This window comes from Antrostomus carolinensis, unplaced genomic scaffold (assembly GCF_000700745.2).
Source record: "Antrostomus carolinensis isolate BGI_N321 unplaced genomic scaffold, ASM70074v2 scaffold25631, whole genome shotgun sequence".
Classification (NCBI taxonomy): domain Eukaryota; kingdom Metazoa; phylum Chordata; class Aves; order Caprimulgiformes; family Caprimulgidae; genus Antrostomus; species Antrostomus carolinensis.
In genome coordinates, this window is record NW_010292377.1 from 1 (window position 1) to 25,167 (window position 25,167).

The 25,167-nt window shown below is 37.3% G+C and overlaps 1 protein-coding gene across 1 annotated transcript; it reads right to left on the bottom strand.

Moving 5' to 3' along the window:
• Positions 1-13,573: 13,573 nt before the first annotated feature.
• Positions 13,574-24,611, bottom strand: LOC104531910 (receptor-interacting serine/threonine-protein kinase 2). The gene is made up of 11 exons (XM_010176951.2): positions 24,457-24,611; positions 22,064-22,214; positions 21,708-21,863; positions 21,419-21,567; positions 20,786-20,835; positions 19,635-19,796; positions 18,789-18,874; positions 17,140-17,208; positions 16,172-16,340; positions 15,185-15,337; positions 13,574-13,896 (listed from the first exon to the last, which is right to left on the bottom strand). The coding sequence occupies exons 1-11, from the start codon at positions 24,606-24,608 to the stop codon at positions 13,574-13,576; spliced, it is 1,620 nt and encodes a 539-aa protein (XP_010175253.1). The 5' UTR covers positions 24,609-24,611.
• Positions 24,612-25,167: the final 556 nt, after the last annotated feature.

The window sequence follows — 25,167 nt, forward strand, 5'->3', positions numbered from 1 at the left end:
TGCCCTCACCCCGAGGTCCCGGAGGAGAGGTAAGGGCCTCGGGAACACGGAGCTCCTGGGAAGCCCTGGGGCACAGTTACACGCACATGACCTTGCTCGAAAATGAGGGGCCTAAGAGGGTGAAAAGCCCTTAAATCTGGTGATATTTTGGGGTATGACTGTGAGGTGGTAAGCGCCAGCCATAATGGATACGGAAATAAAAAGAAGACCCTTAAAATTGGCGTATTCCTGCCCTCAAGACAGGCACAGACACACCTAAAATTTGGCTCCAATAAGATACAACTAATGGAGCTCTCAAAATAGCGGGTAAAAGTGCCCACTGGTATCTGAAAGTAATAGTAAGCAATTTGCTGTTCAGCAGACTTATCTGGGGCAGCGTAAGGAAGGCTTTTTTGTTTGCCTTCCTCTACCAGGTTAATATTTTTAGCATGTCTAAGCCAGTGAGCTACAGGCTGTGGCCCCCTCTTATTGTTCCTTTATTGTCCCTTTTGCTATTCCCTGCTAGGCAAAGAGAAGGTCAGTGTCTGGAAAGACAACAGGGTTCAGGAGATGTGATAGTCTTTGTCTCGCTCAAAACAATCTAATTATCCCTCCCCCAGTCCATGATTATTATCTGTAGTCTCAAACAGATGAGTCAGAGGTGGATTATTATTATTTTTTTTTTTTCATTAGGGTATACCGGGGTAAAAATCTTACAGACAAATAAAAATTATGAGGCTGTAAAAGAATGGAGAAAGGCAAACTATGCACTGTAATACCCATAAACATGCCAGTAAAGGTGATGGTAGAGTCCAGTTCTATTGCCACGAGGCCTGGATTTCTAATTTCCATATGACTTCCTCTCTCAAAGCTTGCTTGTTTTATCAAGGAGGGGTTTTTTTTGCCTTCGTTGTCACAGAGACAATCAACATACAAAGCAGCTGCTACTCTCCTCTGTATCTCCAGATATTCCTTACATTGTATTTGGACAACAATGAGTGAAGAAAGTATTTCTTGTTGAAAGTTGGCATTTTAAGGGAGAGAACTGCATTAGATTTAATTTCCAAACTATACAGCAAAACACAAAAACACAAAAGTGTCATTTGCAAGTCATAATCTGAAGGAGCCTGATCATCTCAACTCTTTAATTATCTTTGTTTCAACTCTTTGGCTTTTGTCGAGTTTAGGTCTTGTGCAAGGACATACAGAGGTAACTACACTAAACCTGTTAACTGCTAAAACTACTGACAGTGTTGCAAAGCAGCAAACAAAACCAGTCTGCCTTCTTCTGGGAGCCTAACAGCTCTGATACATGATGACTTTGGTTTTAAGCCACTTACACAGAACTAATAGAAGATAAAAAAAATGTAGAAGACATCCTCGGAATATAACTCAAATTTGTACAATGTGAAACTACTTGATTGCCATTATAAAGACAATATAAACCAGAAAGCAGTTATTAGATGGTCATAGTGTTTATTCATAGTTACAAATATTGATAGTACTCTATTTTCTGTAAAAGTAACACAGCATCTTTCAGGTAAATGGATACTTGCAACAGTCGCCTTGCACATTAATCAAAAAATGGATTGGGTGTGAATGTAAAAAATGCAGCTGATTTTGGTTGTTGCTAGACTGGCTTTTAAGCACTCTCACAAATTGCATCTACCAGAGACAACATTCATTCCTGCAAAAAATGGACTCATAAAATGTGAGCTAATTATAAAATTGCTTTTAGGAACAAGAAATAGGTAAGAGCTGAAAGGACATAGGAAACAAATTATTAGGCGTATGCTGGAAGTGTAGATGATGATGTTTTATTTTAGAACCTCGAAAAAGATTTATTGGAAAAAAAATGCCCATTTGGGGATTTCAAAATAGAAGTTCACTCTTTGAATTCTGAAAACTTATAATACTGTAGAGGTTGGTATGAGGGTCCCAAGTTAGAACATCATCGTAAGGCTAGATGAAGTATTTGCAAGGGGCCAGAAGCAACTTCACAATAATCATCCAAATAAATGTTTTTGTTTCGGCAAGGTTCATAACTTTACAAATTACTTCTTCAGTTTTACTATGGAAGCCAAATGTAAGTCTGGAGTTCTTACTTTACTTCTCTTCTTGCTACAGATTAGCTCCACAAACTGCCTTATCCTCCATAAATTGCCTCTGGTAAATTATGTTTATACAGGACTGTGCATTCTCTAAGTTCTAGCAGAGAAAACCTAAAAAAAATACTTTGTTTCCACTAGGATTTTCTCTGATACTAATTTAATCAAGTTAGGATCACATCTCTTTTAGCTGGTGAGAACAAAGTCAAACTGAGTTTTGATAAGTCTGTGAGTTTTGCCCTATCTGCTTTTCTTTCTCTGACTAATATTTCCACTTAAATGCATCTTAGAAAATGTAATTCAACTCAGAAGACCTGAAGAATAAACAGATTAAATACTCCTAAACAAACCAAAATTGAACTTGCATCAGACTAAAGGAAATCAAATCCACAGGATACTCATTAAATGGTTTTAGAACATGACAGAGCCAAGGTTAAAATTGCTGTTGGATCTAAGTGAATCTGAAGCCAAATCATCAGCTTTGTGCTCATTAGTAAATTAATTCTGGTGTGCAGGGTGAGTTTAAGCATATCCTTACTGTGTAAGTCCCCCAAGAATGTGTTGCTCATGCACTTGATTCATGGAAGAATGAACATGTACTGAGCATCTTAAAGGTCAGCATTGAAGGTATGTTGTAGTATCTAAATAGTACTCATTGCTACGTGGAACTCACAGTATTAACTATTATGGAGATGTTGATTCCAGCCATGTGTTTGATGGTTTATGTTGGCTCCTTTTGATATCTTACCATACAGAGTGAGTCTTGGGACCACTTTCATGCTTCTACCGAAATGTAATTCTGTGGACACGGGAATTATTTGTAAGGATGATAAAAGGATTCAGGACAGTAAATTTGTGGCTTTAGCCAGATCCCAGCAAATAACAATTTTTATATGTACTTAAAAGCAGACATTCTTTTTAGTAGTTTTCAACCTTCATCATCTCAAACAACGCAGTGTCAACCATGTACTTCTGTAGTCTTTCAGGAGAGCAACAGGAACGGTTCAAAAATGAGTATAAGTGCCTCTGTTTCTTTTCTTTGGTTAAAGCTGAGTGACTTTGTTTACAAAAACAAATTAGCTAATCCTTTGCCCCTTCTTTTTACCTTCCTCTTCCCATCATACAAACTTCTGCTGTAGGTGGTTTTAAACAGAGTAAGTATTACTTACAAATGAGGGTGACTGCAAGCACCAAAATGCTAGGCAATTAAAAAAAAGTCTAAATTTAGGCTTCTAAATTTATCTTCCCCTGCTCTTAGCTGCATGTCTCCTCCTACTCCACTGGCTTTCAGTGTTTGACTGACTCTGGCACTTGCCTGGCCCCCTCTGTGAGGCAGTTTTGCTTGCTAAGCTGGCAGAAAACAATATTTTTGTGGAGGTTAGTTTTTTACTATCATAATCACAAATGTACAAATCTGGAGTAAGCCAGGAGCAGAGAGAAAAGGAAGAGGAGGTAGTGGAAAATGTCCCATTAATGACCAGAAACTGTGGGATGGCTGTGTCTCGTCCTGCTGCACTCTTATTTAAATACTCTGAAGATTAACATTAGGCCTGCTTTTATGGAAAACTTGGCTTCTCTATACTTCAGTTTTAAAAACAGACTGTAAAATAAGCTTTAGTATTCCCATCTTTTATTTTTCCTTTCTGGTTCTGTTGCCTTTCAGGTACCTCTTCCTTTTCACTGCCTCATCCACTCTCAAAAAAGTTGATTATTTGCTTATACAAACCTTTGCTGCACAGGATTACAAACTCTTTTTGTTCAGTGCTGTCTGTGCTGAAAAGCAGAAGTGGGAATAGAGATCTTCTAAAGTATGGGTGTGTTTTCAAATGTTACCAATAACACTTTACAAGGAGAGCAAAGAAACAACAGCAAAAAAAAATATCCAGATCTTCAGATAAATATCAAAGGATTCCAGTATTTTTTCAGCATTATTTTGATGAATGCTCCAAACTTTATATTTTCATTTTACATTTTTTTGCTACTATAATCCTCTCTGTTACAAGTGGAATGTGCAACACATCATCTTATTCCCAGTCAAGTTTAGAGGTTTATTTGGAAAAAATAATCACTTGTAGTTATACTATTTTTTAAAGAAATTGCTTGACTTCATTTTTTTAGACTGCTAAATCGTTCAGCTCTGAGACTCTACCCTTTGATGATGCAAATTGTCTTATCGATGTTGAATTACCTTCATAAGGACCTGACTATTTATCAGTGAGAGTGGGTAAATCACTGGCTTCATTTTCTTGGAAAACAGCATAGGAGTTAGAATCATTGTTTCATCAAGACTCAAAAAGCTGCAGGCAGTTTTCAAGATAATGCTCTTTGTGCCTGTTTTGAAGGCCAATAGAAGTGATTGTGTATAAAAACAAGCTAAGGAGGATTTCTAGCTTCTTAAGAATAAATATTTTTTTCTTGTTTCAGGTCTCAAATTAATATCTGGGTATGCACAGATTATGAAGTCCTTAGCGGTAGCGTTTGTAACCCAGTTTCACAGTATTTGGATAAATTTCTTTTGAACGGGACAGTTTGAAAACATCTGTTGGTTTTTTTTTTTATATTATGCAACTCTCAGCCTTCTAGTATGACTGCTCAGACTTTCTCCAAACCAGCAAAACTCCTTTGTGTTACAGATTCCACTATATTGTTGTCAGTCCTTTTTTGATACACTTTCTTCACTTGTGGAACTTGTCTCTCTCTGTGATTAAAAGCAGGAGTATGGAAGCTTAGAAGATTCTAATAATACTCAGCAGTAGTTGCATTGATACCCTATTTACAAGCAGCTAGTTTCTAGAGGCTGAAGCCGATGTCATCATTTTGTTTGTATTATCATGCTGAGTCCAAACTTTGCAATTTAAATTCAACCAGATGTTCCTTAGCAGAGCTACTTTGAATTCAACATGCTACAGTACAACACCATCAGTGCCGAGCCCACTGATCCATCTCTGCTTTGAGTGCACTCCTCTTACTTTTCTCCCGATTATTGAATTAACTGAAACATTTGTACAGTACAAAAAATTTTGTACCTTTTATAAAAAAATTCCTTCCCATTTTACTTACAGAACTTATATTCACACAATACTTTACAGCGATGGAAACAATTATTGGGTGAACAGATGACAAGGACAGCCTTTATTCCCAAAACTTTCAGACTTCAACAGGATTCTGTAGTTGTATTTGCTCCAAATTTAAGCTGTTGTTAAAAGTAAAGTTTTCCAAAACATAAACCCAAAGACCTTTCTGTAGAGTTTCCCCACACAGTGTGTGCAAATCAAATATGCCTATGCATTTTGACCTGAATGAATTCACTTTGCCTATAAAGTGAACAAACTAATATGTACTCCTGTGATAATTTTAAAAGTTCTAATTCTTAAGTTTTTATATTGGAATTCCTTGTAAAATAAGCAAACCCAGATTGTTGAGGTCAGAACCCCCTTGAAGGTTTTGCTGAGTACTTGAGCCCAAGACTGCACGTTCCATGAGTAAGATTTCCAGAATGTCTCAATAGCTAAAAGTACACCTTAAAAATTAAGAGGTAAAATCTTTTAACGTTATGAGACTCATGAAGATTAGGGAAATTGCATTTTATTGGAACATGGGAGGATTTATTGCCAGTCCATTTGCCTTTGCAATAAATATGATAGCCCTATTAATGGATTTAGTCTTTTGTCTGCCAGCACAGTTGTTCCACTTTCTAATCCATTCTTTGCTAATATTAGAAGGTATTCAGCCCTAAAATTAAAATTATGGTTGGCTTTGCTAACTTTGCAGAAATTATTTCTCAGCAGTCTATTTGTGTGTGTTTTGCTCTTTGCTCCTTTGTCCCACACTTGGCTCTTGATTACTTGGTGCATACAGTATCCCACAGAGCAAATTGTAGTGGACTAATTAAGAGCTACCAAGAGTTTCCCAAGTTACGCAAGATCCCCGCAACTATGAAAAGCTTTTTCAGCCTTCCAGTCACATACTGTGAAGTGCCATAAATCAAACTTTTGAAAACACTCAAAGCTGTGCTGTGTGTACTTATAGGTACAGAAGAAGAAAGTAGGTACTTTTGTTAAAGTTCATGGCTGGTGTTTTCTTTCAGTGCTATTTTTATTAGCTTAAATCCCGCAAGCTAACAACATTTTGAATACCAGTGATATTGATTTAACGAGGCATGATCACTTATGCAGCATTAGTGACATTATTGTCTTTACTTTCACATGAATCTGGAAGAGTAAGTGAAGTGAGAGCAGCCACTTGGACTTCTATGTCAGAGCTCAGGCAGTATGATAAAGGAAATTAAACCTCATGGTCATGGGTGTCCTATTACTGCTTGTGGAGGTCAGGGAGATACTTTTAGCTCTGTGTCACTCATATGGGAAAACTTGGAAGACCTCAGTTTATTCTGAAACTGTAGGAGATGGCCAGGTTAGTTGTTAGGATGGGTCATCAGTGTCATCTCATGCAGAAAACTCTATGGTTGGAGTCCCATAAGTGTCCTCATCTCACACGAATCAGTTGACCACATAGATTGCTCAGTGTCATCACTGTTGCTACATCAACAACTCTGTATTTATCCTTATTGCAAAGGACAAATTTTATTACTGAAATGTTGTATCACTGGACAAATTGTTCTTTTTGGTTATTCTGTGCTGGAATAATGTACGTTGTAGGTGCCCGTAATATTTTGTCATTCAAACAAAAAACAAAGACAGATTTACTTTAGGTGGTTGTACTGAAACAATCAGAAGACAACTGCATTGCATGCTCTTAGAGTTAAATCCAGTATATACTGTACAGTAACATTACAGCTGTGAAGTCTTAATAATTATATTTTATTTTGTCCTTTAAAAAGGCTTCCTTTGTCCAAGAAAAAACATCTGTGATTAAATAGTCAGCTGTAAAAACAGACAAGAAAAATCCTCTCTACATGCTCAAGCATGCCGTGAAGTAATAAATCCGTAGTGAACCTTTATCTCTGCAGTTGTCACTGTGCACTGTAATTGGTACAGTTAATTGGCACTGCTAGAAGCAGGAGAGACCTGGCCACGCTGTGTACACCTTCTCTTGCTACCAAAGATGAACATTAAGGGACACTGAACAAAAAATGGCAGTTTTCACTGCTAGGGGCTAGTTTGGGCAAAGAAACTGAGAGTTGCCATTGGATTTGGGGGGAAAAAAAAGTCTCAGACTAGCTAAGAATGAAATAAATTGCTATATCATTACAATAAAATGCAGCAGCTGAGGAGTTCAAACCCTATTATTTAATCTCATATAGAAAATGAAATCAAAGCCCATCCAGTTTTGGTTTTGATAATATAATAATATGATAATAATTTGTTAATATAAACCAGCATCCAAATCTCTCTTCTCTTGAATATTCCATTAATTTTATACCTAAGTGAGAGATTTCTGTAAAACAAATAAATCTGCAGCTTTGAAGACCAGCATACAATTGACTTTAGTGGAGAGAACAGGTTTTAGCCAGACAAGATGCCAGACTGCATTTGAACCAGCTCTGCAGGAGTCAGAGAAAAAGGGAGGAGACGGGAGCACTGGCTTGTTTTGCAGAAAGCTTCCCTGGGTTGAAATATTTCTTTGGCTATAAATCTTTTTGTCTCATACACAGTTTAGTAAAACCTGTCTGAGTCACGCTGTCTATCAGAAAAACAATCAGATTTCTGTGTAAGGTCATACCAGTTCAGCACAAAAAACATTCTTTTTTTTTCCCTGGGATTTTGTTTGCATTTTGTATGTCGTAAGTTTTTCTTTATGTTCTTATGGTTTTATGCAAAAAGAGAGAGGAAAATATCTTAATGCAAAGAAAATCCCATTGCAAAACTAGATGAAGGGGAGAAGATAAGGTTCAGGGTAATAAAGAATCTTAAACGGTTTTAATTAATTTTTCTAAATGAAAAAGATTATGTTTTAGTGGTGCTCTCAGCAAACATGTAAGGGATTGACAGAAATCTTGCTTGATAAAGACTGGCTTTTAATAAAGATGGAAATTATTTTCATTGTGTTGGAAAGAAGATGGCCAACCATGATCTGCAGAGAAGGAAAAAAATGTAAAAACACATTCTTTTCTTTTTGGAATTCACAGAAATACTGTAGAGAGTGGAAATAATCTCCAGTGCCCTTTAATTCAGGTTTTCTCTATTCCATCTTCCTGATAGCTGACTTGCTAACAGGAGCTTGACTTCACGGGTAGATTTTAGTGAAATAAATAGCGTTTGAGTTACAGGGCAGTTATAAATATTCATGTTATGTAACTCCCAGCAAAAAGACATTCTCCCTTAAATAATTTTAAACATTTGTGTTTTGCATACACAAACCCAACTGTTGTTTGTATTAATTTTGTCAACTAAAGAACTCTTGTTCAGGTAAAAAAATTCTATTAATATTGCTGATTGCTCTGGGTGTGGGAAAGGAGACTGTCTTCATAACAGCCTTTAAATCTTTTTGGGCACCTGCTTGAAAGCTTCTCCAGAATCATAAAGCCATGCGAACAGACAACTGGTTAGTACCAGGTCCTCTGTTTCATCACTGGATGTTCACTACCTCTGCTCCAGACTCTTTTATCTTCCCTTCACCTCCTGTTTGCTAGACCAAACAAACACAGTTTTATCAACTTGTCCTTACACATCAGGTTTCCTCACTGCTTATCAGCCTTCCTCTCTCTTCTGGGCTCTCCTCAGTCCATGCTTAGAGCTGAATACTATTTTCCACCTAAAACATTGTCAGCATGGAATGGAAAACAATGGTTACTTTGGCACCTTGCACACACACAAGTGAACGTGGCAGGCGCTCACCTCACAGTGTTTTCCTTCTGGTTTCCTGTTCTTTTGTGACAGGATGCTATCACAGCAAATGTAAGTGGCATAAGGACAATTCTGTTGGGAACATATTTTGCAGCTATTCCAAGGTCAAAAGTCTCATACATTTGGTTTGGGTTTTTTTTTTTTATATTTTACAGATGTGGTTCTTAGTCACTTCTCAGCTTTTTTTCCCCAGCTAACATTCCAGTGAGCTGAAAAAAAGCTTTGAGCCCTTCTTGATCAACAAAGGAAAACAAATATAATGTTGGTAGTAATTCTGTTACCTAATATGAATACTTTTCCTTGAAATCTAAAGAAATTACTAACTGTACAGAACTTTCTGATGTAGAGCCTGGTTGCTTCTGAAAGGGTGACACTCAGCTGCGCTTTCTGTTCATATGGATAGTGCTGTTGCTATGGGGAAAGTTCAAAACCAACAGTTGGAATTAGGTGTTGAAATACTTTGGAATGTTACCACATTTCAAAGGGTGAAGAAGGTTTTGTTCTTAATCACTAACTGCCATTTAATTCAGCGTGGTCTAAGGAGTCTAGTTTCTTCAACTGATGCATCTCTTACTTCTGGAGAAGAGGAAAGGTCAGCCCAGCAAAGATGACTGTGACTCTTACTTGGGATGTGTTCTTGGCAAAGAAAAATAAAGGCAGGAAATAAAATACTGATCACAAATTTCTGTCATATCAGCACAAGAGCTGGAAATAGTATATCTGAGCTTCTTGTCTACCATTTTTGTTGTGTTGGGATTGAACAAAGTGCAATGCTTCAAATACCAGCAGCCTTTCTACAGCACATACTGAATTTAACTGTACAATTAATGTATTCCTGCAGCTACGCTAACTTTCATGTAACACAAATAACTCATTAAATATGCTTTTTGCAGATGCTGTCAGGCAGTTTAATTTATGGTGGTTTTACCTGCAAAATCCAGGAGTTTTGTTTAATTCTGCTGACAGACGAGCTGTCAAGTGTGCACTCAGTAAAGAGAATGTAGTACCAAGCAAGGCAAAGCAAGGCATTACTTCCTTTGATAAAGAACAAAATCAAAACTATGCTAAGCCCTTTTGGGCTCCAGGGCAATATTTTGCAAAAGGGGCAGGAAAAGAGTGAAAGAGAATATTTCCAGCACAAGACAAGACTTCTTGATGCAGAAAAATATGGCAGTCTTAGAGACAACATATATTACTGAGGAAGACCACAGTTAATAGCTGTATAGCACTACAATCTTAACAGCAGTAAAGAAACCTGAATTCTCTGTGCCCACCTTGATGATGGTTGGGTCCTTCCCTAACATACCAGTCCCACAAGTATTTATACAGGCACCTAAACTTCCTTACAGATCTTCACATGAGTAGCTCAAGTGACTAAACCTGTGCAAGCATGAATATGTTTACAAGGTTGTGTAGAATTCAGACTTGAAAGAATAAAATGAAAATCCTTGAGGTTTAGTATGTTTTGGTTAGTGCTTTAGTTTTCATACACTTCAGACTGCCTACCTGGTGTAAAATTCTTCTGTGTACATTAGCAACCCATTAACGCACTTTTCACAATTTGGTAGATTATTATTTTAGGAATATGCACTTGTCTTCCTCTTTTATTCTCTGGAACTCTGTTTTTAACAGGCACTGGTGACAACTACTGAGTAGCATTTATAGCTTTGTTTTGCTCTCTGCTGGAAGGACTAATCTCTTAGACATTTCATTCCAGTACCTCAGATTAATTTTCCACAAATTAACCTCAAACAAATTCTAGTGCATACTTTCTTACATTGCAGGAAGTATCCCAGCTAAGATAAAGGCATTGTATAGATAGGAAAAAGGGCAAGGGACAGTCATCTTTCTCCAAGTCAGCAAAAGATAGCTGCAACCACCATCAGGAAGAAAAATATATTTTCTTCTATATTTTCAAGACAGAAAATAACCATCTGCCTACTCCACTTACTGTTCCTTTAATAAATCTAAATAGCTTCACATAATTTGAATATGACTTACCATTTTTAACATCCATTAATTCTAGTTTTGTCTTTTCTGAATAACTGCAAGAGAGAGTTTTACTAATCACTTTGCATGGTCAGTCCTGAAGTGACTACTTATTATTCCCTTTGCTGTTTTCTAGAGTTACCCACATTTTATAGTTCCTTCCTGGGACTCTAGATGTTCTTCAGATTCAAGCCTTGTTTCTTCCCATAGAACAGTTTAATTCTTCTATCTTTACTCTTGCTCCGTGTCATTTATTCTGTATTGTTTTGTGATATCAAGAGAACTGCAGAACAGAGGCAAGGACAATAGAAATCTTAGCTAATGAACCAGCTTGGATACAAGCAGAATACCATAAGCTTTAAGGAGTTTGATATTTCACATCAGTGATCACCACATTACATTAATGTCTTTGTTACATAGGCAACACATTTTGGGTGAGATGAAATGATGCTACTTTCAGGTCACTGTATTCTAGCTTTGTATCAAAACTTTTAATATCAACAGCACTTTCATTTCAATAAACTAGTAGCACCCCTTCAAAAGACCACATTTAAAGATTCCCAACAGCTGCAATTGTCGAGAAACCACAAAATTTAAATGTTTATATTCCACAAGGGAGAGTGATGAGGATGTCAGCTTAAGTAAGTTTATAGCAAGGCTTTGGCAGTAGCATAGCTGGTTATGACAATGCTTTTAGCCAAAGTATCCATTGAAAAAAAAATTAAATCTCAAACTCAAGCGTTGATTTCAGTTGAGCAAGGTGGCAAAAATCTGATTGTGGATAGAATTCATTATTAAATAACACAGTTAAAGAATTCTTTCCAGGCTCTTTTGAACATGAAGTTACAAATTTGCCTTTGTTTTGTAATTGGTTCCAAACTATCTTCTTGTGTTATCTTTTTTAAAAATTTAGGTAAGCATGATAGTAATAGATCTCTCTCTAAGATCACATCCTTTTACAAACACTGGAAAGCTAAATATGAGAACAAAAATTTGTCTGGAAAAACAGATAACTTGTGCTCCCACTGGTTTGATGTCAGTTCTACAATCAACAGACAAGATTTTGTCTTAGGTCTGGCATCAAATTATATTCTCAAGTAGGCAGCTGTTTCAGGAAAAGAGCCAAAACTGTTTCTGTGTCAAAAACATAATGGCAAAAATCAGCATAGCCTGCCAGCTGGCACATCTCTCACAGAAGTATCAGCTGTCCAGCAGAACAACTGAATAGAATAATTTTTGAAAGCTGATAATTAAGTTTAAGCAATATTGCCAGTTTCCCTCTTAAAAGTCTGTAAATATTTCCCACAGGTGAATGATTATCTGTTTTAATCTGATTATTTTATGCCTTCTAAACAGACAAAGCACCATGACAGCAGTTCTTTTCCTCACAAGCAAAATATCCTCTTTTAGCAGAGACTGATCTGGTCTGTGAAAAGTTCCCATTTAAAGGGTAGATTGAAAAATAATTCAACAGTGAGGTAGATGTTTAGCTTCTTTAATAGGCAAACCCATTTTCAACGCATTCTGATAGACATTGCTTTGAATTGTAAAAATATATAATCTCAAGGCAATCTTAAAACTTAATGAATTTACATTAAAAAGTGTTCATGGTTCCAGCAGCATTGTAGTACATGATGTAACAGATTTCTTATATGTTACATGTGCCTAGAAAACACATCATTACTGTATTTAAAATTGCAGCCTGCCAAACTACTGAATTTACTAAGCAGTGTGAAACTGCAGAGAGAACAAATGCAACATAGGGAAACAGAGTAACATGGTTTCACATTTGAAATACTTGTTGATTGGATAACAGGTTATGTTAATCCAGTGCCATGAATCCTGAAGGAATCCCAGTGTGCCTTCAAAAAAACCAGCATCTTATGTAACCTCATTTTCATTATAAGTAAAATAATTTTACTACTTTCCTTTACAGGTCAGCAGAACCACTGTTTCAAGATTATCAGCTTGGCACCTCTTCTTCCTAGTTTAATTTTACATTTGAACTGCAGACCTACTTAGAGAACTACATGGATGTAAGGTATTAATGTTTTTCCATTTAGTAAGTACTTTAAGCCCCACCTCTCCAAAGTGCTGCTATCAGTGCCCGTATTGAGAGCATACGACCATTTGTGAGTGAACATAAAATAATTTATATGCATAATATAAAATTTCCAAGTCTTATTTAAGGCCCTGTTGAAGAAATATTTCTTTATTCTCTTAAGGCTTTCACTTTAACAGCTGGCTCAGATATGAGCTCAGTGAAAAGCAGTAATTTTTTTCTTTTCATCCAGTACTCTCTTGTTTGCTGTCCTTGTTTGAAAGGATTTAGTAACAGCCGTTCTTCTATAGTGTGACCTCCAAAAAGTCATGATCCATTTTCCTCCCTTCTAGAAAAAAAATCAAGGAAATAAGGTATCATCTGACTTGAAGTATATTTGCTGTGGCACACATTGCACTTCTCCCATCTCTGAGGTCCAAATCAGAATTTGTTATACCAGTCTTGGTAATCTCTGCAGGCAGCGGTTGACTTGACCTTTTAATCCAGCCAGCTTTTTCCACTAGAGGACTAAAATCATGGGCTGTAGGAAGGATTTACTTCAGTCAATGTGTTATGAAGAATTAACGTGAATCATTGCCATTCCAAATTACCAGTGCTCTGATCCATGTAACAAACTGCAAAAAAATAAGTCACAACAACAGCCTGTTTACCTTAGAAGGACAGTCTGGGAAATGGCTGCCTCGTCCCAGAGGACTGCATTTGGTCACTGAAAGTACAGTCACTACAACCTCTGCTGCCCTCTCTCCAAGGCAAAGGCAAGTGTCCAACAATGCCCGAGCACGGCCAGTCACTGTGGGGTAAGAGGTAATTGTTTCATAATCCATTCGGGACAGTGTTTGCTGGGAGCGAAGGACGTCGAGGATGTGGTTGAGGCGTCCTTCTGTCATGCAGCTCAGTATGGTCTGTCTCTGGCAGGCCAGTATTTGACAGCAGTTTCCTTTGCAGCAAGGATCTCAAAGTGAAAAGGAAACAAAATGAGATAAGCTAGGTGCTCTTTTCTTCCAGAAGTTGTTAGCAAGTAATAGCATCAACACCAGAAATATAAACTCAGTAGAGGAAAGGAGTAGGAAAAGTTAGTTTATTTGCATTCTTTGTTCAAAACTAGTCAAATGTACTTTAATCTTTTGTTCAAAACTTGTGAAGATCAGATTACAGAAAGTGTTTCTAGAGATTAAGTGCTCAGATTGTCTAAAGGGAGATTTTCAGATCTCATACTGTTCATCTGTATCAAACTTCGTGCAAAGCAGCTTGGCTCAACAGATGAGAAAGCTTTGTCCTGTAGAAAGTGGAAGAACAGATAATTGGTAGTTCGGGGTAGTAGGACTGTTTGAAAAATGTATTTTGAAACTGAGAACTGGAATATATGTCAAAGCCAAACTAGTATCAAAAGTAGTATTCTTGGCAAAATGATAAAGAGTTTTGGGTTCTCTCTCTTTTCACAAACTGACTAGAATACTTAATACTGACATGAGGGTTTTTACTGTACAGTAAATACCATTCACCAAGAGAAAATTAGTAACCCAAAGCCATTGTTGGAGAACATGCTTCTGTCATTCTGATTTCCAGTTGTTGCCAGCAGAATTCTGTGATGAACTTTTCCTGCATGAACTAGTCTGTTGATTTATCCAGAAATTACATCATTACTTGGAAGTAAATTGAAGTGGAGAAGGGTGGCCAGCTAGATGTGAAAACAATCATAGGCCAGCTTGCAAAAAGTTAGCAATAAAAAGCTCACAAAGCATTCACCTGGCCTTTTCTACCTCTGTTCAGTAGGAAGAACTGAGACCACATAAGTAAAGAAATGAATTGTTCCCTCTCCTTCTACTGACCTATTTCTGTAGTCAATAGCTACTTTTGTAGAGGTCTAGAATACACAGCCTAAAATAAATAAATAAATAAAATTCCAGACTTCAACTAATGTATTTCACATTCAGTGTGTGCTGTTTCCTGTATGTTTATTATGGTCTTCTCAGAACTGTTCTCAGCCTGAATATGACCCCAGCAAAGAACAAGCCAAGGTTCTTGATGGCCAGTGCCTGAACTTCTGAGAATATAGGAGTGGCTATACACAAATAGACTCATGAGATATTTGTACCAAGTTTGGAGGAGTTATCACACTAAATACCCGAAAACGTGCACAAAGTTTAGAGAGATCTTTGTCCTCCAGACTTTAAACAATTTAATCACTAAGATCTGGCCAAGAAGAATATCGCCACCTCAAATTGGAAATGGGGTCTTACCTGTCACAGCTTGTTCAAGATGCGTAGGTTGTGGTCTGTGCTTAAGAGCCAGTGGTGGATCCTTATGCTGACTGCTTTGTTTGCTTACAGTTGAACCAGATAAAGGAATTGTGCAAAAGGAATTTGATTTTCTACTGTCAGAGCCTGGGTGATCTAGAAAAAGGTTGAGCAAGATGAGACCCTTTAATTGAACAACAGAACATTATATATATCAGCCACTTCAGAAGACTGGAACTGAAGTGAAAACTAACTTGAGAGAGCTTACTTATTACTAGCTGTTCTTTAGGCCCTTGTTAATAAATCATTATTCCTAGGAAGATTTTGACATATATTACTACACACATCTGACACTTTCAAACTGTCTGTAGGAATTTGCTTCTGAAGTTATGGAACGTTCTATTCTGTAAGTCTGACAGCTAAAATGCTTGGAAATGCAGATGTTGCTATATATGTGAATTGATTTCCTATGGCTCAACTCTTGTATCCAAAGGCATGAGAAGTACAGAAAAAGCTTTTAAGGAAATACATCACTTCTTAACACAAATTTAAACACTTTGACAGGTCAAATCCACATTGGAAAGGCAAAGGAAGTTATTCGTATAGGAATGGGGATTACCAGGAATCATTCACATGTTCCTGGCAACACAGTCTTTTTAAAACATCTCCCCTTTTCTTATTAGCAAAATATATAAAAAAAGCAGTTATTCCTGGTGGCACCAAGGCAGTGTGGTTTCCAGGAGGGACTTGTTCTGTCAAAGCAACAGGCAATATTTGATGTGCTAGAGAAAGACAGCTGCATATTACAGGTCAGGATTCTATTTAAAAAAAAAATTAAAAAAAAATCAGCAAGAGCCTTATAGCAGTAGAGGACATTTACTCTGAGAAGGGACACTTCTACCTGGAAACTAACATATGTACATAGAACAACAGGTAATATTTATCCTTTTCTTAGAATAGCTGGAGCTGAATACGTTTCAGGATAGAGACCTTTCTTTGTTGTTGCATTCTGTGGGACAGTATTTGACAGCCCCAGCTGAAGAGTATTTTCTCGTCCTGCATTATCTGCACTGCTATCCAGTAGAATAGTTGACAAGCTCGGCACTGCAAAAGGAATTTTCTTGCTGATTAAGCGATTGTTTTTTTGTGGACAAATGACCTGAAAAAGATGCAAAATAGACAAGAATTATCTTCTTGGTAACTTTTGTTCTAAAACCTTTTCTTAGCAGTTTTCTCTTGGAATATAAGGCAGCAGTATCACAGTGCAGGGCAGGGTGTGGGTGTGTATGCAGCTGTTGAGCCTACAGACAGACTTAATTCAACTTTAGCTGGTTACCTTGGGTCACTGTGGCAGCACAGATCCATAGGCCAACAACTGTCCTAGCGTTTACTGCAGTCCTAGATCACTTCTGCAGCCTGTGCTGCTACTGGGCATGGTGTCACTAAAACAGGAGCTGTTTAGTTTAAAGCTAGCTCTGACCCAGACACGTGAGCTTCAGTTCTACCTCTGTACCTTCCAGTATTGGTAGGCCTGCCACACGTGCCAAAATCACTTAGAGAAATAGGACTTAACTGTATTTTGGAGTGATCACAAAGCAATTAGTTTTGCTTAAGACAATTGTTTGAAAATGGTAGAATTCAGCCTAGGGCTTTTTCCAGCCTTCATTTTGAAAACACTACCAGAGAGATTAGATTTTTGCCATTTCAGTAGGACCTCTTCAAGAAGGAGAGGTTCAAAGCAACTCTTAGGTGCAAGAGGCTGTTTTTACAAGAGCAACATCAGAGTCAGCTGCTTGGAAGAAGGTAAAACAGTGTTTTTTGTTAGTTAACTGGATGGAGTTCTCCTGGTTAGGGACAAAAAGGGTTAGTGACATTTTGCCCCACAATGTTTGTATTATACATTGTCAGGGCTGCCATGAGAAACAAGCAGCTTATGAAGTTCTCTTGTAAGTACTTACCTCTGAATTGCATATGCCTGTCTGCAATGTGTATATTTCTGAACCTTTGCATGCATTCAGTGCTGTCTCCTGGAAAAAATAGCACAGTAACTCTAATAAATATACATATGGTTTGTTCAATTCACAGTTGTCAGGAACAAGAATTGATTGACAGTTGTCAGTGACTGACACTGACAATTTATACTAACAATATATATATACTCTCAGGTGTGCTGATAAACTGGAACAGTGAATTGCACAGAGCAATTTTGGAAGAAGTTAAAACAGTGTTTTTTGTTAGTTAACTGGATGGAGTTCTCCTGGTTAGGGATGAACTGGAACAGTGAATTGCACAGAGCAATTTTGCATTTTAACACATGTAAGCAGGCATAGAATCTGACATAACTCTACCCTGTTACTGTTTCTGCTGTTTCAAATTTATTTTAAAACCTAGTTTTGAATCATGCAGGGGAAGATGAAAATAGCCATATATTGAGTGAGAGAGTTTGGGCTAGCTATAACATGTTTGTAAGTATCCAAACAGCAGGGGCATCCTGTGTTTAGTATGCCAAACTGTCTGCAATAAGGATGTGCCAATACTTGAAACTTTTTTCCATTTTGAACATGTACAGCAGACTTGTTCAACTGCTTTTTAATTTATATGTTTCAACACTTATGAATCAAGAATCTCCAGTACCATTTTCACATTCATTTTGGACATACTGTCAGTTCAGTTGTTTGAACAATAAATAGTGCTCTTTGCTAATTTAGCAAATAGAAAAATAAAACCTTGCTCAAGGGAGGTTGAAGCATTAGATATGGAATATTTGGCAGTACAACTGAAACATTGATAAAGTTGGTTCTATAATCCCAGAATGTGATTGCGACATGTAGAAATAGTCCAGGGTGCATTAACATAGACAACTCACATAAGCACAGCAATGAAACCAACACCACAGCATGCGTTGTGTAAATCCAGATGGAGTCAGAATACTTGTTCAAGGGCTGGAGCATGTGTCACTACTTTCCCCACTATGACTATCCAAGTTAACTAGATAGGAAATAGCTATATTTGTGGCAGTCAGATCTGTGCCAGATTTCCCATGCAATGTGGACATATATGGAGTCAGCTGTATCCCTCAGTTGTTGGCCGTTCCCCATCCATCCCTGTGGTATCACAGAACCCTCTTAGACCCTAGGACAAGCAGTGTCTTGTGCCTGAAGCACATCGGTTTAGAAGCAGTGAAGCATACAAAAAAAAGTGCTGATAGTAGTATTGCTGCAGTATGTACTAATACTGTCCAGGTTCTGGAATAAATACCTTCTTACCACTAAATACAACAAAAATTGTCCTCAGTTCTAGCCCTAATCTGATCTACTTGAGGCTGATTTTTGTTCCCACTCACATGGATTTACCAGCCTGACTACAGCTGGTGACTGGAAAGAATCTATCATACTTTAATAATCACAGGTAGCAATTGATACTGTTTCTAAAGAAACTCTCAATATCTATTTTCTGCAATTCCTGAATGAACCTGAAGTGCCAGAGGGTACTCTCCAGCTCTGTGGCATGTCCAATAAAACAACAAAGACAAAATGTCTCATGGTTTTAGACCACAAAGAATTGGGCAATGTCCTTGTAGGAGAACAAAACTTAATTTTGCACTAACCTTTGCATCCATCAGATTGTAGATTGCACTGGAAATTGCCTCATTATTTATGCCAGTCAAAATTCCATTTAGAAGGTCTACACATTCTGTAGGGAGAATAAAGCATTTTAAATACCACATTGCATATGAAAGCGTGTATACACTTAGGCTTCAGTGTATTGCAACTAACTTCACTATTATGTTGAGTAGCTAGATGAAGTATACAAAATTAATTTAATACTTCCACCTCATACTTCCTCTCAGTTTCTTTTTTGAACTGATTTTAAAGAACAGTTACGTTAAAATCACAGTTTCTTAAATGTTCATACAGATGTAGTGGACTTACTTGCAAAAGATTTACACATGACAATTTACACATCTATCACAATGAAGCTACATGCAAATTGCTTCCTCAGCACTTGCATATTTCAACTTTGAAAATTTGCACAAAAGTCCTTAAATACCACAATTTTAACATTTCTTGGCTATCTTTTTAGAAACAGAGGATAAACATAACAGTTGCACTAAAGTAAACAATGATTACACACTTCAGAAGGGAACTGGTTAGGCATTGCAATCAAAACAGGTTGATACTGGTTGAAATAGTATATATAGTTGACAACATCCCTTCCTTTATTTGTACTCTCTTTGTACTTTATTTGTACTTTCACTTTATACCAAACACAATTTGGAGAGAAGTATGCCACCTCTGGTTAGAAAAACCATCTACAGTACTCTGATAATCTGAAGACTGCTTCGCCTTCCACTTTCAGTTGTTCTGTCATTGATTTGGAGCACTAGAGTGATGTTCCCAGCAAGAGTATCTCCCTTACAAACCCTGCAAAGAAAGCAAATCCTGAATATTACCTGCAGTACGTGGTCTGTAATCTAGTTCTTGATGCCAGCACTGAGCGATAAGGTGCAACAGTCTATTCCTCTCAAGCAAATCACTTGGTATAAACTTCTCTGAAATTCCAGGTCGCAAACTCCTGCAGATTCCCGTCAAAACTTCCAGCAGGGTTGTCTGACCTGAATAAAGAAATGTCCAAATAATAAGTGATGAATAGCTATGTATACATGCATTGTAAACTACATGCACAGATACTTCAGCTATACGTGTAATTTTTGTGGGTATATTCTAAGCACACAGTTTTATATAAAGCCTTAAATTAAGCATTATAAGAAAATAACTCCTGTTGTACAAAAAAAACCTACTTTGGGCAGAAAGAACTCCTGTTGTACAAAAAAAAAAAACACCCTACTTTGGGCAGCCACAAGATGGCAGCCATAAGCTGTAGGAACATTAAGATCATGTTCTATGCAGTTATTTCTAAAAGCTCCTCAACATGTATAATACAGAAGCCCCTCTGTTTTGCCATGCAGAACAAAGCCCATAGCAAAGAAGCCCTTCGTTGATCTCCACCTCCATGAAACAGGGATCATTCCTAGTCTGTGACAATTATTATACAATGCTTTGCAAACTTTTTTGCAAACAAAGTGGTTTAAAACTGCTCACACTTTCATCTAAGAAAGTAAGATGCCCTGCTTATTTAAGAGAACTCAGCATGAACTGCCATTTCTCAGTCAGGATTTGAAACTCACAGCAACTTTAAAAATGAGCATTCTGCTCATCCAGTTAGCTACTTGTCACTAAGATGTTCCTTGATTTAAAAATTAAAACTGTCAGATATGAAGTGGTATTCTTTCTCACTGAAGGTAAGCAGAAAACCCAACTCACTAACAGAGTGCTTCTGCAAGCACAGAGAGATGCTACAAGGAGGGTAAGAAGCTATGCCTTTCCCCTGCTGAAAGATCAGCTTCTTTAGAAACACGGGGCATTTGTTGAGGGATTCTAATCTTTACATCCCATAACATGGAGCTATGTGCTGTAACAGTAATATAAAGCAAAGGGAAATATGAAAAGACAATGCTGTTTGTATCATATTTCCCCTACAATAAGGAAATTCATGGACAAGATTACAGCAACACAATCTGACATGAACGACAGAGACAAATACCTTCAAAAGGTTTCCGTCTGCTTAGGCTCTCCCAACACAGTATTCCAAAACTGAGAACAACAGTGAAAGATTGTTCATTAGTTTGCAATCCATATTTATGTTCTCATTACCAAAAGCAAGTTTAGTAGTCTAAGAGAAAGGAGATTTTCAAGACAAAGTCTATCTCTTTCCTAAGTTGATGAGATCCTTTTTCCTTCAATAAGTTTCAGTTTTCAACTGAGCTGTTCTTATAAAATAATAAATCTGCTAGATTATTTTTTTTTTTTGAATCACAGGACCAATTAGAATTACATTTCAGGTTACCACCTTATCTCCATTTGCTCTTATGAATTTCAGAACCTTCTGTTCTCCTTTCTCTATCATTTTTGTATGGTTTTCCAGTCATTTAAATAGCAACTGAAAGAGCTCCACTTTTCAGCAGGTACTGACAGGTGTATCAGTTAACCTACCAAAATCTTGATTCTGACCCATTGTGTGTCTATTTTCTTCAGCAAATATTGATGGAGCTCCAAATACCTTTCTCCTTTTCTAACGTCCTAGGAAGTATTCCAGTGATACTGTGGATCTACATATATAACATTATAGAAATGTTCCAAGGACTAGGCATGACCTGCCTTTAGAAATCTCATTCACCTGTAAATATCACCTTCCTGGGAAGGAAGGCCTCCCTCAAGTATTTCAGGAGGGAGGTACACTAAATCCTCGCAGTTTCTCTGATTGCAGTTCTGCAAGTGTGACCTCAGTTGCTGTTTCCTCCAGTTGGTTGGACTGTAATCTGTTATCTACAGAGATGAGAGAAAAAGTAAACTTTAGTAACAATACATCAAGACTTGGTATTAAATATTGACTGTTAAGATAATATATACAACAACAGGACAATCACTGGATTTTACAATAATAGGCTAGAAGTAGAAGCTCCCACCTTGGCTCTGTATTGCGTATCCAAAAGCACATTGGAAGGTTTCAGGCTGCAGAGGCAGAAAGCAGGTTCGAGGCTGTGAAGGTGATGCAGCCCTTCAGCCACATCTGACAGGATCCTTATGAGTAAGGGAAACGGCAGTTCTGGGTACAGTTGATGCTGAGGAACACAAAAGATGAGTTTTGGTAGTGTGAAATTGTTACTATTCCCATTTTCATTTGACAGTAAACAGAAGTACAACACAGAAGCTAAAGAACAGATTGACTGTGACTACTGTCCATAATTTACATGCCAATTGTTCTCTTTTGGCTGACCTTGTAATTAATTTTGTCCCATAAAAGATGACTTCTTTTATGTACCTCATGGATGAGTGAGTGGAGGGATCCATTGTTCATCCATTCAGTCACTATCCCCACAAGTCCATGGTATTGGTAAATCCCAAGAGAAGGCAGCAGACGTTCAGAGTCACATCTGACATTTGCTATATCCTGAAGCAGCAACTTCCATTCCCTGTCAAAAATAGAAAGGGTTAGAGGCAGATTAGACTGAAGGGAACTTCAGCTAGAGTTGACAGAGCGTAGGATATGGAAGTGAGAGATAACTATATGGTTGAACACAAGGTAGCATAATTATACCAATAAAACCAATGTTATATCATCTTCCAAACAATTCTGAGAAAATAAAGCAATCCCTTGCATAGTGTATTTTTCTAATGTACTGTGAAAGACCTCTGGATGCTTTAATATGAACATAAGAGCAGAGTCTGAAGCAGGATTGAAGCACAAAGACAGAAGAAAGCTGAATTATATGAAATCCTAGATTAAGAACAATCAAGATTTTTCCCCTTACTATCTTCAAGAACTTGTACTGTATCCTTTTGCTATTAGCAAGATCCACATTTACAAGGGAATTATGATCTTCCATGCTTATCTAATTGGACCATGTTATATCAATGATATATGATATAGCATGTCACAGCATGATATAAAAGTGAAGCCAAATTCAGATTTGATGCAAGCAGTACCACTCTAGTGATTTTGCCAAATTTGATTCAAGCTCAACTGTGGTTGGATTGTAGACCTGAATTCAAAGGGTTTATTTACAGAGAAGAACAAAACTTTGCTTTGATCATCATCAGAAGAAAAGTTTGCTGTCTCAAGACTTCAGACAGTTACTTCTTCGTGCACAGGAAACACTGAGCTATCAATTCAGTTGTGCATTTTTATGGAAATAACTGAACTTCTGCTACAGGTTCATTTTTTGTTAATTGTATGTGTGATTTTAGAGATCCGATTATCTCTACTGTATGGTACTTGTGAACTGAAAATTAATTTCAATTAATCCAAAATTCAGTTAATTTCAGCAGACCTGGAGCTTATTCCAGTTATCCTAATCAGCCTTTATTTACATCAAGACTTCAGTTTCAGTTTCACATCTTCACTGTGTTGATTCACAAGCCTGTAAATAAATTACTGGAAGTGATTCACAGCCCCACTTCTTTTAACACTTATTTCCAAAAATCTAAATATTTATCATCAGCACACAAACATTTTGCAGCTGGAGTGAGACACAGTTTATTCTCCCAGCTTTCCTAAACACTGTGTAGTGTAAACAAGAGATCAGAATGGTAGAAAAAGAGAAAGCAAAACAGTGGCTTTAGTTTTAGGGAGCAAGTTGGAGTGGAAAGATGCCAAATGAGGATAGCATGTTAAATTCAAAGCAAAGTAAAATGTAACCTTAATTATTTTGTTTTGGGTTTTGTTTGCTTGATTTAAAGAAAATGTGGTCAGGAGACAGAGGAAACTTCTTTCTTTAAACAATCTACCAAACAGATAACATTTGTTCAGGTTACAAAATTGCTGGACTTCTGTTTTCTAAAAACAATCAGTCCTTCCCTCCAAAGACACAAAAAACCCTTAACATTTTTAACTGTTCCCAAATGCTGGCAGAATTTGGTTTTTGAAGTATCACTGACAATTTAAACTATCAATTTAAAAATATTTGTATGAAATACAGCTTTTTCCTCCCCTGCCTTTATAATGGAACAAATTAAACACTATGTGTTCAAGTAGGACACTTCCATATTTTACTTTTAACAAAAGCCACCTGAACAGCAGCATTCTCAGTTCACAAGAGTAACTAGTCTGTAGATGAACATCAAACGCTCCTTTTTTTATAAACAGTCAGGTCAGTGCATTCCCTAAAATGGTTTGGTCTTAGTTTGTGGTGGTTCTTGGAAACTTTTAGTGTTTTAGTTGCACACTGGAATTTTGTGGTCAGTAGGCTGACGCTCATAAGTTACTGCTCATTTGTTTTTATAATTAGGCCATGTACACATCTCACTGCCCTGTAACCCTGACCATTATCCCTCCCTCCTCCCTTTTCTCTACGCTTTCACCTGCACATCCTGGTTTTAGATTAAATTCAACTGAGATCTCTTCAGGGACCTCCAGAAAGATGTAATATCATAGCATGCTGAGTAGTACTGATCAGGGTTTGTCGACATTATTACAGTAGAGATAATTAATTACTTCAGGATTAAGCTCTACTTTTATAAAAAATTGTAAAAACCATAGAGCTTGTTTCTCAGTACAACTACCTCCAAGCTGCCTCTTGGCTAGTCAGGATTTCTAGGAATGGAGATGTGTTTAGGGATCAGATGATCCCAGGCATGCCACAATTCATTCTGGAGCCCTAGCTGCAGGTCTGTGCTGCCCACCTGCGTGGTTAGTTAGCCACATAAGAAACGTACCTCTCTGTAGTGTCCTGGCTGGTCAGCAGCTTCACAGAGATGTGAGTGTTCCAAGAAATATGAAAGGCTTTAAGCGCAAAGCCTGAGCCTGTCCTCATCAAGGTAAAACTATCCAAATCTTCCTGGGCTACTACAGGTAATGATTTGGCCATTTCTTGATGGCTGGCTTAGGGGAAAAAATGACAGAATAGAAAAGAAGTTTTACTTCCCAAGTGACTATTACTCTAATCCAAGAGGCTTCCTTTTACCACTGTGTCAGACTTTCCTTATAAAGACAGGAAAAATGCACTAATTGCAAAGGAGTGTCTGGACTATAACTTGCCATCTGAGGCTGCAAGGTGCTAATTAATTGCTCATTATTATTTCCATCTGATGACTTTGAAATGTGAGGCCATTATTTATAACCCACAATGTGATTTTAAAGTGATACTGATCTATGTGGACAAACCTATATCGTACAATTATATTCTAGGCAGAAATATAATTTCCCTGTTTCTCATGAAAAAAGGCAATTCAGTAACTCGTGCAAGTCCGTTCTGCATCGTTCTTGCACATTTTCTTTAATAAAACATCACATGTCAATGCAAAAACAAAGTAGAAGACAAATTTCTTGCTGCTGTAAACTGGCAGAACTCTGCTAAATTGAGCTGTGTCTTTAGAGCAGCCACTAATTTGGCCAATACTCTGTCTATACTGTAACTCTCTAAGGCC

Excerpts from the sequence above, each read along its gene's own strand:
- LOC104531910 (XM_010176951.2), bottom strand. The coding sequence starts at position 24,608 with ATGGCCAAATCATTACCTGTAGTAGCCCAGGAAGATTTGGATAGTTTT. Across the intron at positions 21,864-22,063 it reads TCCACTCACTCATCCATGAG|CATCAACTGTACCCAGAACT; the intron begins GTACATAAAAGA and ends TGTGTTCCTCAG. Across the intron at positions 15,338-16,171 it reads GAATGCAACAACAAAGAAAG|ATCACCCAGGCTCTGACAGT; the intron begins GTCTCTATCCTG and ends ACCTTTTTCTAG.